Below are 16,881 nucleotides of genomic sequence, written 5' to 3'. Positions count from 1 at the left end.
ACTTAAGTAGCCATCATAGATGTGATGACATAATCACTAATTCTTTTCTCTATATACAGCCAGTGTTATAAGATCAGCAATATTTGTAACTACGAGGACTAAAATATTTCCACTGCATGTGAGTTGGCGGATTAGTTGCTCAAGACAGCTTTTGGAGAAAGCGTTCAGGACTGATGTGCAGATTAGCCGTGACAGCAGCTGAAACACCTACTTGGGCATCATCATTTGTTGCAGGTCGTGGTTGACATTTCACATGTGGCTGAACACTTCCTGTTTCCTTAAATAACGTAACTATCTGGCGAATGGTCCGGACACTTGGATGATGTGTCCAGGATACCGAGCAGCATACATAGCACACACCCATTGGGCATTTTGATCACAATAGCTATACATCAACATGATATCGACCTTTTCCGCAGTTGGTAAATGGTCCATTTCAACACAGGTAATATATCACGAAGCAAATACCATCTGCACTGGCGGAATGTTACATGATACCACGTACTTATACGTTTGTGACTATTACAGCGCCATCTATCACAAACCGAAAAAAGTGGTCCAACTAAAACATCCATATTTCTTTACGTACTACACGAATATGTAATTAAAAAAAATGAGGGTTCCTATTTTTAAAAAACGCAGTTGATATCCGTTTGACCTATGGCAGTGCCATACAGCGGGTCAACCATAGCGCCATCTGATTTCCCCCTTCAAGCTAGACGAGTTTCGTTCATTGTAGTTTTTTCGTTTGATGCTTATTTCGTGATATACTTGGCCCAGTCACTATCAATGGACCACCCTGTATTAGACAAGTGTCTGGTGCAATTGTTAGTATGGTTACTGCTGTTACAGTTGCAGGTTATCACGATTTACGTGACTTTGAATGTGGTGTTACAGTCAGTGCATGAGTGATGGAGCACAGCATCTCCGAAGTAGCAATAAAGTGGGGATTTTCCCATATGACATTTTCAGGAGTGTATCGTAAATATCAGGAATCCGGAAAAACATCAAATCTCTGACATCACTGCTGCCAGAAAAAGATCCTGCAAGAACTGGACCAATGACGGTTGAAGAGATTCATTCACTGTGACAGAAGTGCAACCCTTCTGCACATTTCAATGCTGTGTCATCAACAAGTGTCAGTGTATGAACCATTCAACAAAACATCATCAAAAGGGGTTTTGGAGCCAGAGGCTCACTCATGTACCCTTGGTTACTGCACAACACAAAGCTGTATGCCATTCCTGGGCCCATCAACGGTGACAATGGGCTGTTGATGACTGGATACATGTTGCCTGATTGGACAAGTCTCATTTCAAATCGTATTGAGTGGATGGATGTGTATGTATGGAGGCTACCTCATAAATCCATGGACCCTGCATGTCAGCAAGTGACTGTACAAGCTGGTGGAAGCTCTGTAATAGCATGGGGCATGTGTAGTTGAAGTGATACGGGACCCCTGATACATCTAGATACAGCTCTGACAGGTGACACCTATGTAAGCATCCTGTCTGATCACCTGCATCCATTCATGTTCATTGTGCATTCCGACAGACTTGGGCAATTCCAGCAGGACAATGTGACACTCCACACATCCAGAATTGCTACAGAGTGGCTCCAGGAACACTCTTCTGAGTTAGGTGGGTACCAACAAAAATTTTCACAATTGGAGGAGAAAGTTGGTGACTGAAATTTCGTAAGAAGATTCTGCTGCAACAAAAAAAAAAAGTGCCACCCCAATTTGCGTATCATACCACTGGCACTCTCTCCCTTATTTCAAGACAATATAAAAAAAAGAGTTGTTCTTCTTTAAACTTTTTCAATGTCCTCCATCAATCCTATCTGATGCAGATCCCACACTGCACAGCGGTACTCCAGAAGAGGATTGACACGCATAGTGTAGACAGTCTCTTTAGTAGCTCTATTGCATTTTGTAGGTGTTTTGCCAATAAATCACAGTCTTTGGTTAGCTTTCTCCACAACATTACCTATGTGATTGTTACAATTTAAGTTATTTGTAACTCTAATCCCTAATTAGATATATGCGATTTATCATGTAATCAAAATTTAGTGGATTCTTTTCAGTACTCATCTGGATGACTTCACATTTTTCATTCTTTACAGTCAATTGCCATGTTTTGCACCATACGGATAATCATTTTGCTATTGATTTTGATCATCTGGTCACAGTAAATGAAAGCATCATTTGCAGACAATCTGGGTGTGCTGCTCAGATTGTCTCCTAAATCATTTATATAGATTAGGAACAGCAGAGGGACTATAACCCTTCCTTGGAGAATACAAGATATTACTTCTGTTTTACTTGGTGACACCTTGTCTGTTACTATGAAACATGACCTTTCTGACAGGAAATAAAAAAAATTCAGTTGCACAACTGGAACAATACTCTGTAGGCACACAATCTGATGAGAAGTAGCTTGTGAGGAATGGCACAAAAGCCTTCTGGAAATCTAAAAATATGGAATTAATTTGATGTCCCCTATCAACAGCACTCATTAATTTGTGAGAATAAAGAGCTGCTTGTGTTTTACAAGAACAATATTTTCTGAATCCATGTTGGCTATTTGTCAATAAATTGTTTTCTTTGAGGTAATCCATAATGTTTGAATGCAGTATATGTTCCAAAATCCTACTGCAAATTGAAGTTAGTGATGTGGGTGTGTAATTCAGTGGACTACCCGTATTCCCCTTCGTAAGTATTGGTGTGATCTGTGCAACTTTCCAGTCTTTAGGAACTCATCTATCAATGAGCCACCGGTTGTATATGATTGTTAAATATTAAGATATTGTATCAGCACAGTCAGAAAGTCAGAAAGGAACATAACTGGTACCCAATCTGAACCTACATCTAAGTTACTGAAGTTAGCAGTTGTTCTTGATTTGAATTCTGGAATCATTACTTTGTCTTCTTTGGTGAAGAAATTTAGTAAAACCATGTTTGGTAGTAGAGTGCCACTGGTGTACCCTACTAATAACCAGAATATGTTTGGGTTTTCTGCCAGATTTTGAGACAGCTTCATTGTGGAAACTATTAAAAACATCTCACACTGACTATCACACAAAATTTGGAGCAACTGTAAAACTTTGCCAAGCTTGGGGATTTTGTGTTCTTTTAAATTTGTCATGCTTTTTGCATTGTTTCTGCAGCAGTGTTCTGACCTGTTTTGTGAGCCATTGGCAATCAGTATCAAACTTGCTGTCAGTAGCATTTCTTTGAATTTAAACCACATCTGGTCTACACTTACATAGTCAGATTGGAAGGAGTGGAGACTCTCTCTTAGGAAGGCATCAAGTAAATTTATGCCTGCTTTTTTTAAATAGATATATTTTGCATTTATTTATCTCAATTTGAATTATACTCTGGTTGGATTTATCATACTTTGTGTCAACATTCACTGTCTTCTCAAGTTCATTTCTCGCAGGCCATTCTACATCTACACCTACATACATACTCCACAAGCCACCGTGTGCTGCTTGGCAGAGGTTTCCTTGTACTACTACTAGTCATTTCCTTTCCTGTTCCACTTGCAAATACAGCCTCCGTACAAGCCCTAATTTCCCTTATCTTATCTTTGTGGTCATACTCCACAAGCTACCGTGTGCTGCTTGGCAGAGGGTTCCTTGTACTACTACTAGTCATTTCCTTTCCTGTTCCACTTGCAAATACAGCCTCCATACAAGCCCTAATTTCTCTTATCTTATCTTTGTGGTCCTTAGGTAAAATGTATGCTGGCAGCCACTCACTGGATGAACTCTATCATTACCAACCACTTGAGATTGTCTGCTTGTTCCACTAGTCTACACATCACTGCCCAACCCCCAAGACCTGACTGGATCCATCCCAAAGTACTACAGCACCTGATTCTACAAATTCTGCCATATTTAAAATGTTCCTGTACTAGGAGGTGTTGGAGATTAGTATTTAACATTACGTCAACAGTGAGGTCATTAGAGACAGTCAAAGATGAACTAGGACTGGTAGGGTGCCAGAGATCTGGACACTGGGTGAGGCAGTTAAAATAAAAACAGAATCTGAAATCCCGTTCATTTGTTAGATCTGCTAGCAGCATAATATTTGTGTAAAGTATTTGTTGAGAGATTGAACCTAAAACTGGCAACACAAAAGCAAAGCCAGTTCCTTCCTCTAGGAATCCCCAGAAAGCACGTTCCTTACATAAGGTACGATGTAAAGGCCTGTATCTATAACAATAAAAAATATTTGAAATACAGAACACCTCATATTTAAATCCTGCTGTGTTATGGTAAGACTGGTTGAATTGTTGAGATCGACAGGATTGTTCCATTCTATATGTAGCTGAACAACATGCAGATGAATATATAATGCCCAATTTCAATGGCTGCTTCACAATATGGGCCATGTGGATCCTCCCTTCCACCACCAGCTTCTCTGTTACAAAGGAGTGTCCCCTTCATCACCCAGTACCACCCCGGATTGGAAAACTGAACCACATCCTACAAGAGGGCCTGAAATGAGGGACATCCTACCCGAAATACTTCCCACCCCTCCTAAAGTGATGTTCCATCAGCCACCCAACCATCATATCATCCCAGTCCATCCCTACGCCACTGTCAGCCCCAGTCTCTTACCACAGGGATCATACCCCTGTGGAAGACTCAAGTGCAAGACATGCCCAATCCATCCATCCAGACCGGTCACAGGCTACCCCATTACGGTCCGGGCCAGCTGTGAAAGCAGCCATGTCATATGCCAGTTTAGCTGCGATCACTGCACAATTTTTTATATTGGTATGACTACCAACCACCTGTCCACCAGGATGAATCATCATCATTATCAGTATAAGTATCAGTATCAGTATCATCATCATCATCATCATCATCATCATCTGTTCTGCTCATATGTAGGTTTTCCTATGGTAACTCTCCATGCTCTTTTGTCTTCTGACATCGTCTTCAAATCTTCAAGTGGCTAAGAGCGAAGTGCACTACCATGTGGCACAAAATGCAGCTGAAAGTAACATGCTTGATTACAATTGGTGCTTCACAACACCAGCCACCTGTATCCTCCCCTCCACCATTAGCTTTTCTGAACTGGGCAGATGGGAGTTATTCTAATAACACACCTTCCACTTCTAAAATTATCCTGGTCTCAGGTTATGATAACCTACTGACCCACATCCTCCATCCAACAGTTTCCACCCCATCTGTCCTTCACCTCCTCCCAATTCACACTTCCTCACTGTCACTGTGTGCCACAATCTGTCAATGCACTCACCCTTTCTTTCCCCTTTCTGCTCTCCCCCCCCCCCCCCCTCTCCACCCCCCAAACACCCTGCTGACACTGCATCTGGGAGCCTTGTCCCTTCTATTCCCTGCATGCCCTGACAGACAGTGTTCTTCTATCTCGCCGCCCACCCGTACCCTACTATCTCTCCCCCCTTCTGGACTGCTGCTTTCATTCAACATAACCGTTACAGTCTGGCCCAAATGACCTGAGATAGCAGTCGTGTGCATGAGTTGTGCCTGCTGTGTGAATGTGTGTGTGTTTTATTTTCTTTTATGAAGAAGGTTTTTGGCCGAAAGCTCAGTGGTAAGTCTTTTTATTGTGCCTGTCTGTAATTCAATGTCTCTCTCATCACGGCAAAAGACTAGATCCACCAAATTAGCACCCATGTCATTAACACACAGTCCACACACAGAAATCTGGTAGATGTTTTAAGTTTGAATGTAATAAGAAAACTTGAATGAAATGGCCTCTCCCTGGCAATGAGCATACGTTCTGGAATTATTTAATGTGTGAAACCAAATGTCATATTTTAAAATGCCATGGATTCTGCAATGCTTTTCATGAGTTTCATTTACCTAAATAGTTCACAGATCTTTTGAGTGACTATTAGCTGGGGTGGTACAAATTAACAGTCATTAATGAAGTTCATGTGAACAGTACATGATTATATTGCATTTAGGTGATCTTAAAGATAAGATACATGAAAGTTCACATTATGCAATGGATGTTTTGACAAAAGTTAATGTAACAATCAAGATGAAACACATAAGATAGGGCCATTACATCATACCACATTAAATATATGCATAAGAAATAAACACTGGATTCATAATCAGATTGAGAATTCCTTTATATACAGAAGAACACCATAAACTATAGTGGAGGGAGGTTGATAAAGCAAGATCAGGGGACAATCAGCAGTCTTTACAGGAAGTAACCTACTGTATTGGGTTAGTATGAACCTGGCAATAGAGAAGTCAAAATAGAGTACGCAGGGCAGAATAATGTGGCAGAACAAATGAAAGTACTGGCTGGTTATGAAGACTTCATTATAGGAAAAGATTGGTATACACAGTTTGAAGAAGGCAGTTAGAACAATGCACTGTGAGAAAAACAATGCACAGAGCTCAAGAAGTCTAAGCATGAAATCATTATCCCTCCCCTAAACACTTGCACACATAGTGGAAGACACAAGTTCTTCTGACATTTTCCAGAATATGCTTTTAATCAGTTGTATATATGTGGCCCATGTTGAAAAAAGAAGGAGGGCAATGGATGACATATTGACTACCCATCTAGAAAATATAATCTGTGAATGAACCCCAGTGCTAAGGTATTTCTGGTATCTAATACTGTATACAATTAATAAATTTTTCTTTATAACATTTTTGCCAAGCTGTTCACAACCACTGTATGAAAAACAAAACAGGAAATTATAATCACTGAGATAACTAAGCAAACAGTTTTATAGTTCATAAGAAAAGATTAACTTACCATTCAACTACAACTTTTCACTTAGAGAGAATAATAGATATCTTACCATTTGGAAGCAACTGAAGAAATGCCAGTCTTCTGGATGGAATGTAGTACTTCCTGGGCCATTTCCACATAGCACACATCTGGGCCTGTTTTTTCCATTGCCCTGAAAAAAATTGCTTGTTTTGAGATCAACTTTATGTTGTGGGAACATGAAAAGAAAACAAAAAACCAGCCTCAGTTGTAACCCTGGAGAATGTGGACCAAGTGTGAAACATATTGAGTGAGGAACCCAATACATCAACAAGACATGCAGCATAGAAAATCTGGATGCTATAGCAATCTCTCCAGAGGATAATGAAAGAGATAATTAGGCTTTTTCCTTACAAAATTCAATTGCGTTAATCTTTGAAAGACAGGGATGTGGAGTGGGAATACTCTCTTATAAATGACATCACTGAGGCCTCTGGATATGGGACAGCAGAAAAGGATCAGGTCTGGTTAGATCAGGTCTCGTTAAGTGATTTCCACATGTACATCAACCAACAGAACTGGTGGCACTGGGATACTATGAATCCAAAATTTCAAGCTGCTGTGCCATTTCATCCACAAAAAATCACTGCCATAAATGATGCACAATGCGTTATTGAATCCATTTTTATTGAGTCAACTGTCACAGCAGACAAATATAGACAGTTACTGGAACACAAATCTGTACCAGATGCACACTACTGCCAAATACTCCAAAACTTCTCGTTCATGCTGCACTGAGCATGTCCACACCATACTGCAGACATCTTCAGTTTCCTTTCGGCGATGTTCAGAGATCGGACTGTTGCACTGGACACCTTAGCATTCACTGGACATGGTCTGGAATACCCTCCTATAGTCCCAATCGCAACCTGAGTGATTATTTCATATGGGTTTATCTAAAGGTCTGAGTCTATACAAAGATGCACTTACAATAGTCCAGGATCTTCATACTGTAATTTCCAGAGAGAATCGTGTGGGTGAAAATGATGTTCTTCAGAAAGCCACCACAGAATTCAGTTCAAGGCTCTACACACTCAACGCTGCAGAAGGAAAACATTTTGAAAATATTCTGTATAAAATTTCACATTGCCTGTTATCACATAAATATGACGACAAGAAGCTGCCACCCCATATTATGTCATAGTAGACAAACAAGTCCAAGATATTGACTTAAAATGGTTTCAAATCAAAACTGAAGAGTTTCCTCATGGGTAACTCTTCCTATTCTTTTGAGGAGTTTCTTGAGAAATTAAGCTGATTCTTACATTACATTGTTGATTGAGTTTACTTAAACTTATGGCTTGGGTTCATAAACATTTTATTTTACCTGTTATTACTTTTATGTTGTAATTTCATGTACTTATATGTTCCATCACCTTGGTGATTTGCTCCTCAATTTGGTCCAATGGAACTAGATGTGTAAATAAATAAATAAAATAAGGTAGAAATAATCTTCTTCTCCTCTCTCTCTCTCTCTCTCTCTCTCTCTCTCTCTCTCTCTCTCTCTCTCTCAGAAGCTTTAAGTCCAGCCACTGCACAAACAAGCAACAATGTAGGATGTGAAAGTTTACAGAGGGAGTGGTATCTTCCTTTGAGCTTTTGTGACTGTGTGTCTGCTCGTTGTCTAGCAGTAAATACTGCGCAAAGTAAACTTAAAGTTTAGCGTTCAAGCCTACACTTTTTTCATTCTCTTAAACTGCATTTCGGGTGAGTATCAGTCTCATAGAAGTAGAGAAACTATTTTTTTCACTTTCTGGCCTGCAAGTAACTGAAAAACTCCTATAACGTTTTAATGGCTGACTGTCCAGTTCAGCACATTTTCTGATCTGGAGTTTGGCTCTGGACCACTGGGGTTTCTGGCTGACAGTAAATGGTATTTTCCTAGAAGACTGTAAAGCATTGTACCTTGCACCTATGACCTACACATGTTGTTGCACTCACTTTGGCAAGCATAAAATTATTTATTATTATTATACTGTGAGTTTCACAGGGAACATCCTGCAGTAACAGCAGTGGTATGAGCATTGCCTATGCTGCATATGGCTTGAGGTATATTTGAAATCTTTGTTGTAATTTACCTGCAGAAAAGGAAAGGTTGGTGCATAACTTCATAGCATTTTTGTTTGGCACATTGATGCACAGGTTGCTGTTGAGTCTATTTATCGTAGTTATTATTTGTCATTTGATGTTTTCATATAGTTCTTGTGGTTATGTACTGAATTTAAATATCTGATGGTTAGGAGTATTGATTAAGTGTTGGAAAATGGAGGGCAAATTGTAAAAGTCTATGTTTGTAACAAGTTGTTTGCTTTGAATTTAATAGAGGGGTGAAGGCAACAGAATCAGCTCAAAACGTATGTGCCATATATGGGACGAGTTCCATCAGAGAAATGATGACGGAAAATGGTTTTCTTGTTTCCAGGAGGATCATTTTGTCACAACTACCTCTCCACATTCAGTAAAAGATACACATTTGGATGATGAACATTTACATGGCTTAATCCATGATGGTCCACTGTTACTGAACTGATGACTGGAAAATTTCATGAAATGTGACTTTTTAAATGTTGTGTGGCAAATGCATTGAATAAACAATGTCCATAGTTCAGGTGCTGAGATATTGCATGCTCTAATTCAAAGCAACAGAAATCAGTTGGTGTCCACAGATACAGTTTTGATTGAATGTTATTAATTGATAATCACACATTTTTATCCAATATCACTTCTGGTGATGACATATAGTGTTAACTCAATAAAAAGAAATGGATGGTTCATTATTGCTATCAAAAAACATCTACTTAAGTGAAGGTCAGTTTGAGTCAATGAAAGATCAAGTTATGAACCTGGTGACACACAAAAAGAGTGTTATATCCTACAAACTGTTTCCCTGTGATATGTCAATTACAGCTAGAATTTAGTGCCAGCCTTTTGGTAACACTATAAGAAAAACAATCAAGAAGTTTAGTTTAGCGTAGTTTAAATCGTTACCTTTATTGCTTTATTGCTCCTTACTGAAAGACCATTAATAAAATTTACTTGTAGGTGAAAATGTGCTTCCAATTTCACTTAACAACATCTTTAACTCCAAGCTGGTAGATTTCTACTGGCACGCAATCAAATAATTGTGAAACTGTTGTAGATAATGTGAAAGAATATATTCTTGATGATTTATTTCTCTCTTATGATTATCTGCTATGTTTAATAAACAAACAAAAAATTCTATAAGATATGCACAGTGCTAATGATGAAAGTCAAAAAGTATTCATAACACAAACCTTCCCAAAACATCACAAATTATAATACATGAAAGTAGCATTTCAGGACTTCCACAAATGTATGGAAATCTGGCACTGTTTGTAGACCCATAAAGAAACTCAGTTCATGAATTATTAAATGTCACACTTTACTTAGTCAAACTGTGTATCTACAAAAACTAAAAATTATATGGATAGAAATAGAAAAATGCAGGCATTAGTGTCCAATTCAGTAATTTTGTAAGTATTTCAACAAGAAGTCTTATGATAGAGAAGTTTTAAAAAATCAAACATTGGGAATTCCAGGTTGCAATACCAACAACGCAGGAACATATGATTGTTACTCACCATAAAGATGACATGTTGAGTTGCAGTCAGGCACAAAGAAAAGACATTTATACATTAGCTTTCAGCCAAAGCCTTCATCAGGAAAGGAAAAACACATACACACATTCATTCACACAAGCAAGCACACTTCATGCACACATGACCACAAGCTGCTGGAGATGGCGCTCATTGAGGTGTGCTTGCTTTTGTGTGTGTGTGTGTTCTTTTTTTCTCCTTTTCTGACGAAGGCTTCGGCCAAAAGCCAATGTTGTTGTTGTTGTGGTCTTCAGTCCTGAGACTGGTTTGATGCAGCTCTCCATGCTACCCTATCCTGTGCAAGTTTCTTCATCTCCCAGTACCTACTGCAACCTCCATCCTTCTGAATCTGCTTAGTGTATTCATATCTTGGTCTCCCTCTTCGATTTTTACCCTCCATGCTGCCCTCCAATGCTAAATTTGTGATCCCTTGATGCCTCAGAAAATGTCCTACCAACCGGTCTCTTCTTCTCGTCAAGTTGTGCCACAAACTCCTCTTCTCCCCAATTCTATTCAATACCTCCTCGTTAGTTATGTGATCTACCTATATAATCTTCAGCATTCTTCTGTAGCACCACATTTCAAAAGCTTCTATTCTCTTCCCGTCCAAACTATTTATCGTCCATGTTTCACTTCCATACATGGCTACACTCCATACAAATACTTTCAGAAACGACTTCCTGACACTAAAATCTATACTCGATGTTAACAAATTTCTCTTCTTCAGAAATGCTTTCCTTGCCATTGCCAGTATACATTTGATATCTTCTCTACTTCGACCATCATCAGTTATTTTGCTCCCCAAATAGCAAAACTCCTTTACTACTTTAAGTGTCTCATTTCCTAATCTAATTCCGCCAGCTTCACCCGACTTAATTCAACTACATTCCATTATCCTCGTTTTGCTTTTGTTGATGTGCATCTTATATCATCCTTTCAAGACACTGTGCATTCCGTTCAACTGCTCTTCCAAGTCCTTTGCGGTCCTGACAGAATTACAATGTGATCAGCGAACCTCAAAGTTTTTATTTCTTCTCCATGGATTTTAATACCTACTCCGAACTTTCCTTTTGTTTCCTTTACTGCCTGCTCAATATACAGATTGAATAACATTGGGGAGAGGCTACAACCCTGTCTCACTCCCTTCCCAACCACTGCTTCCCTTTCATGTCCCTCGGCTCTTATAACTGCCATCTGGTTTCTGTACAAATTGTAAATAGCCTTTCGCTCCCTGTATTTTACCCCTGCCACCTTTAGAATTTGAGAGAAAGTATTCCAGTCAACATTGTCAAAAGCTTTCTCTAAGTCTACAAATGCTAGAAACATAGGTTTGCCTTTCCTTAACCTTTCTTTTAAGATAAGTTGTTGGGTCAGTATTGCCTCACGTGTTCCAATATTTCTATGGAATCCAAACTGTTGTCTTCCCCGATGTCGGCTTCTACCAGTTTTTCCATTCGTCTGTAAAGAATTCGTGTAAGTATTTTGCAGCTGTGACTTATTAAACTGATAGTTCGGTAATTTTCACATCTGTCAACACCTGCTTTCTTTGGGATTGGAATTATTATATTCTTCTTGAAGTCTGAGGGTATTTCGCCTGTCTCATACATCTTGCTCACTAGATGGTAAATTTTTGTTAGGCCTGGCTCTCCCAAGGCTGTCAGTAGTTCCAATGGAATGTTGTCTACTCCTGGGGCCTTGTTTCAACTGCGGTCTTTCAGTGCTCTGTCAAACTCTTCACGCAGTATCATATCTCCTATTTCACCTTCACCTACATTCTCTTCCACTTCTTTAATACTGTCCTCAAGAACATTGCCCTTGTATAGACCCTCTATATACTCCTTCCACCTTTCTGCTTTCCCTTCTTTGCTTAGAACTGGGTTTCCATCTGAGCTCTTGATATTCATGCAAGTGGTTCTCTTTTCTCCAAAGGTCTCTTTAATTTTCCTGTAGGCAGTATCTATCTTACCCCTAGTGAGATAAGCCTCTACATCCTTACATTTGTCCTTTAGCCATCCCAGCTTAACCAATTTGCACTTCCTGTCAATCTCATTTTTGAAACGTTTGTATTCCTTTTTGCCTGCTTCATTTACTGCATTTTTATATTTTCTCCTTTCATCAATTAAATTCAACATTTCTTCTGTTACCCAAGGATTTCTACTAGGCCTCGTCTTTTTAGCTACTTGATCCTCTGCTGCCTTCACTACATCATCCCTCAGAGCTACCCATTCTTCTTCTACTGTACTTCTGTCCCCCACTGCTGTCAATTGTTCCCTTATGCTCTCCCTGAAACTCTGTTCAACCTCTGGTTTAGTCAGTTTATCCAGGTCCCATCTCCTTAAATTCCAACCGTTTTGCAGTTTCTTCAGTTTTAACCTCCAGTTCATAACCAATAGATTGTAGTCAGAGTCCACATCTGCTCCTGGAAATGTCTTACAATTTAAAACCTGGTTCCTAAATCTCTGTCTTACCATTATATAATCGATCTGATACCTTTTAGTATCTCCGGGATTCTTCCATGTATACAACCTTCTTTTATGATTCTTGAAGCAAGTGTTAGCTATGATTAAGTTATGCCCTGTGCAAAATTCTACCAGATGGCTTCCTCATTCATTTCTTACCCCCAATCCATATTCACCTACTACATTTCCTTCTCTCCCTTTTCCTACTGCCGAATTCCAGTCTCCCTTCACAATCTGAATAATTTCTTTTATTTCATCATACATTTCTTCAATTTCTTTGTCATCTGCAGAGGTAGTTGGCATATAAACTTGTACTACTGTAGTAGGCATGTGCTTCGTATCTATCTTGGCCACAATAATGCGTTCACTATGCTGTTTGTAGTAGCTTACCCGCATTCCTATTTTCCTATTCATTATTAAACCTACTCCTGCATTACCCCTATTTGATTTTATATTTATAACCCTGTATTCACCTGACCAAAAGTCTTGTTCCTCCTGCCACCAAACTTCACTAATTCCCACTATATCTAACTTTAACCTATCCATTTCCCTTTTTAAATTTTCTAACCTATCTGCTCGATTAAGGGATCTGACATTCCACGCTCTGATCCGTAGAATGCCAGTTTTCATTCTCCTGATAACAACGTCCTCTTGAGTAGTCCCCGCCCAGAGATCCGAATGACGGACTATTTTACCTCCGGAATATTTTACCCAAGAGGACGCCATCATCATTTAACCATACAGTAAAGCTGCATGCCCTCGGGAAAAATTATGGTTGTAGTTCACCCTTGCTTTCAGCCGTTCGCAGTACCAGCACAGCAAGGCTGTTTTGGTTATTGTTACAAGGCCAGATCAGTCAATCATCCAGACTGTTGCCCCTGCAACTACTGAATAGGCTACTGCCCCTCTTCAGGATTGTGTAAGTGTTTTTTCATAGTGTCTGTCTGCAACTCAACATGTCAGCTTTACAGTGAATAGTAATCTTTTTCTTATATTGTAGCAGTTTTCTCAAGATTTCGTTACTAATTTTTGATCCAACTGCTTGGAGGCCATTTTGAAAAGAGATAAAAGGCTGACATAGAGCAGCAGACCTTCAGTAAGAATGTAACAAAATAGCGAAGACTGGCATTGCTTCACAAAGTAACCGCATTACCACTTGGCTAGCAAAGTACTGCTGCATTCACCTCTCTCTCTTTGCCATTGTGAAGACTAAGACAGATAATTCACAACACAAAAAACAGGATTAGTTGTAGCTTCAGTGTGGAATGACCTTCCTCGGCTCAAAAAGTTAAATTTGCTAATTTGATGTCATACATTAAGTGAGATTCTTTTAGAACATTTAACCAAAATTACAAGAAAATATCTAGTGAAGTTGGCTGGATAATTTTGCACCACTCCTGGAAGTACATCAATGATCACATTTTCTGTGATAATGCCAAGTCCATTTACAGTACACACAGAAAGAATACATTTCTACAATCAATCTGTTTTTTGAGTGTCACACTTGAGGAGCATAGCTTGTACTTCAGAGATGTAATGCACACAGCTGCCAACTTGTTTGAGGGCCAAAATAATAGGCCAATGAGTTTTATTACCATTATTATAACTAGGGTTAGGGGCTAAAGCATAGTTACAAATAATATTCAGATAATAAAACCTGAACACATTTAATTAAGAGCAAGGGAAATTATGTAGGCAGCTGCTCTCTACAGTGGCTGCCATGATTATCATGATTTTTCTGTCTTAATTGTCCAGCAAATAGAAGAGCTCATTTTCTAGACACAATCTGCTATTTTGTTTTAGCTATTTTGGTTATACTGTAAACATTATGAGCAGATAACAATTTTTGAGCTTTTGATTATTATAGACCTAAAAACAGTCCTTAAAATTGTTTTCATTGGCACTATCCCCAAAACAAAGACACAAATGAAAAGGCAATACAGCACTTATAGCATAACACCAATATATCCACAGGTAAATTTCAAGCTATGAATAATAACATACAACTCTTAGTCAAGAAAGCGGATTGTGCAAGGAAACCATGTGCAGCAACTAAGAAAGGGGCCTCAAAAAATCATTATGAAGTGAAACCAATGCATGTGTGCAGGGGAAGTTCAATTCCACCTTCCATTAAAATGAAGGGAGAAACATTGGGCATTAGAACATGGAAAAAGGAACACAAAATGCTGACAATAATGTCTAGAATATGCCTTCCTTATGCATAACTGTCGTTCAATCTGTAGTAATCACAAGAACAAAAAGTATCATCTACTCAGAATGTTTACATTATAATCACTGCTTTGCCCATAAAAGTGAGACGCATCTGATGACGAGCTTTCTAATTTGCTGTACACTTATGACATGAAGAAACCAAAGTAAACAAATGAGGTTCGGCAAGCTGAACAGGTGGCATAGTTTCTATGTAGCATCTCACAGTTTGCTCTTAATGCAGTTCCTTATGATTTTATTCTAATGCCACTAAGCTGACAGAATATTCATACATAAATTATCAAGATTAAATTGTAAGAACAGACTGCTATATTAAGACATATTATACTTGTGACTGGACATGACTTAGTCAGTGACACTAATTTCTTTCCATCTGGTGATATCAAACAGTATGGTCCCCCCCCCCTCCCCCCCGACCCACAATCCCATGTCCCCTACTGCCTTTCCCCCTTCCTCCCAGCTCTTGAAAGGACGAAATGTAGTGTAGTGAGGTGTTTTTCTTTTAAGAAAATGATTTAAAAGTTGGTATTATGCAGGTTTTTAATAGGGTCAAAAATGAAACTTTTTTTATTTATGGCTACTTAAAAGTCATTATTTGTCTTCCAAAATATTACAGTGCTTAGTTTTACATTCACCGAGTTCTACAGCAGAAGTCCCTCTGCCATTGGCCTAGCCCTTGCCAGTTCTTTATTATTTCCTAGGAAGGTTTTTTGTTTTTTGAGAAAATATTAGAGTGGTCGATGCGTCATACCTGCAAATGTTTTTACAATTAATGGTATAACACTAGTTTCACTAGTTTCATTGAAACTGTATATAGGGTCTCAGTCTTTACATAGTTATAAAAAGTGCACCGAATGATGTCTGTGCATTGGGTTCACAGCTAAGATATTTTTGCATTTTCAACAGCAAGGTTTCCTAAAACGAAGGTTACAATAGGAAGGCATCTATTGCTGTGCTTTGACATGTAAGAAGAGTGAGAGGATACTGAAGAAAAGAAATCTGCAAGATTTAAATACCAAATCCTACAGGATGGGCAGCACAGAAAGTAGAATGGGTTATGAAATTCATTCTTAAGTATGTAATGAAAAAAGGAAAACCCTGCAGAATCATGAATCTAATCTGCTGGTGACTTACATTCCCTGCCTAACATCAAATAACCTTCATTTCTAAACTTCCTCTGTTACCATTTCCAATTTCCTCAAGTCCACTGTCCTAAAAGGAATCTCTTTTTGAGATATGATTGTGGATAACATCATGTTTACTTTATCATTCTATCTATTTAATGAAAGGTCCTTTTTTTACACTTGGCTTTCACTTTTAGAAACACACTGTATTATGAAGTTCAGCTGATTCTGGTAAGTATCATTCTTTCACATATACTTATTAAAATATGTATACCAATAAAACTGCTTCTACTTACGTCAGGGCACAGCCTCCTGATTCAAGCAAGACCACAAGTAAGTCATGACCCTAGGAAACAAAAATGAAAAATTAGCCACTGTACAGATTTAACTCACAGACAAATAAAATTCTTGTAATACATATTATGAATTACAATAAACACAATCAATGATTCAAATTTAGAAATAGAGAGAGATGTGAAATGTGTTACACAGTTCATTACATACTTACTTAACATATTATCTATCGAAACAAAAAACAGCACTGAATGATAATCATTGAAATGCATTGTCTAAGTATGTCGAATTCAATATGGACATCAATTAATGTAATCTATAAACACATATCTTATGGAAACCTGAAATAAAACATTATTTGA

General features: G+C 38.5%; 1 protein-coding gene across 2 annotated transcripts in view; it reads right to left on the bottom strand.

The window, feature by feature from the left end:
* The window catches only part of LOC124555474 (protein inturned), a 263,483-nt gene that overhangs the window by 42,341 nt on the left and 204,261 nt on the right, over positions 1 to 16,881 (bottom strand). For both annotated transcript variants that reach the window (XM_047129398.1, XM_047129399.1), the window contains exons 14-15: positions 16,522 to 16,571; positions 6,828 to 6,929 (exon numbers count right to left, since the gene is read on the bottom strand). In XM_047129398.1, coding sequence (XP_046985354.1) covers positions 6,828 to 6,929; positions 16,522 to 16,571 — 152 coding nt within the window. The remainder of the gene's footprint in view (positions 1 to 6,827; positions 6,930 to 16,521; positions 16,572 to 16,881) is intronic.

This window comes from Schistocerca americana, chromosome X, assembly GCF_021461395.2.
Source record: "Schistocerca americana isolate TAMUIC-IGC-003095 chromosome X, iqSchAmer2.1, whole genome shotgun sequence".
Classification (NCBI taxonomy): domain Eukaryota; kingdom Metazoa; phylum Arthropoda; class Insecta; order Orthoptera; family Acrididae; genus Schistocerca; species Schistocerca americana.
This window is presented reverse-complemented; position numbering and strand designations above follow the sequence as displayed.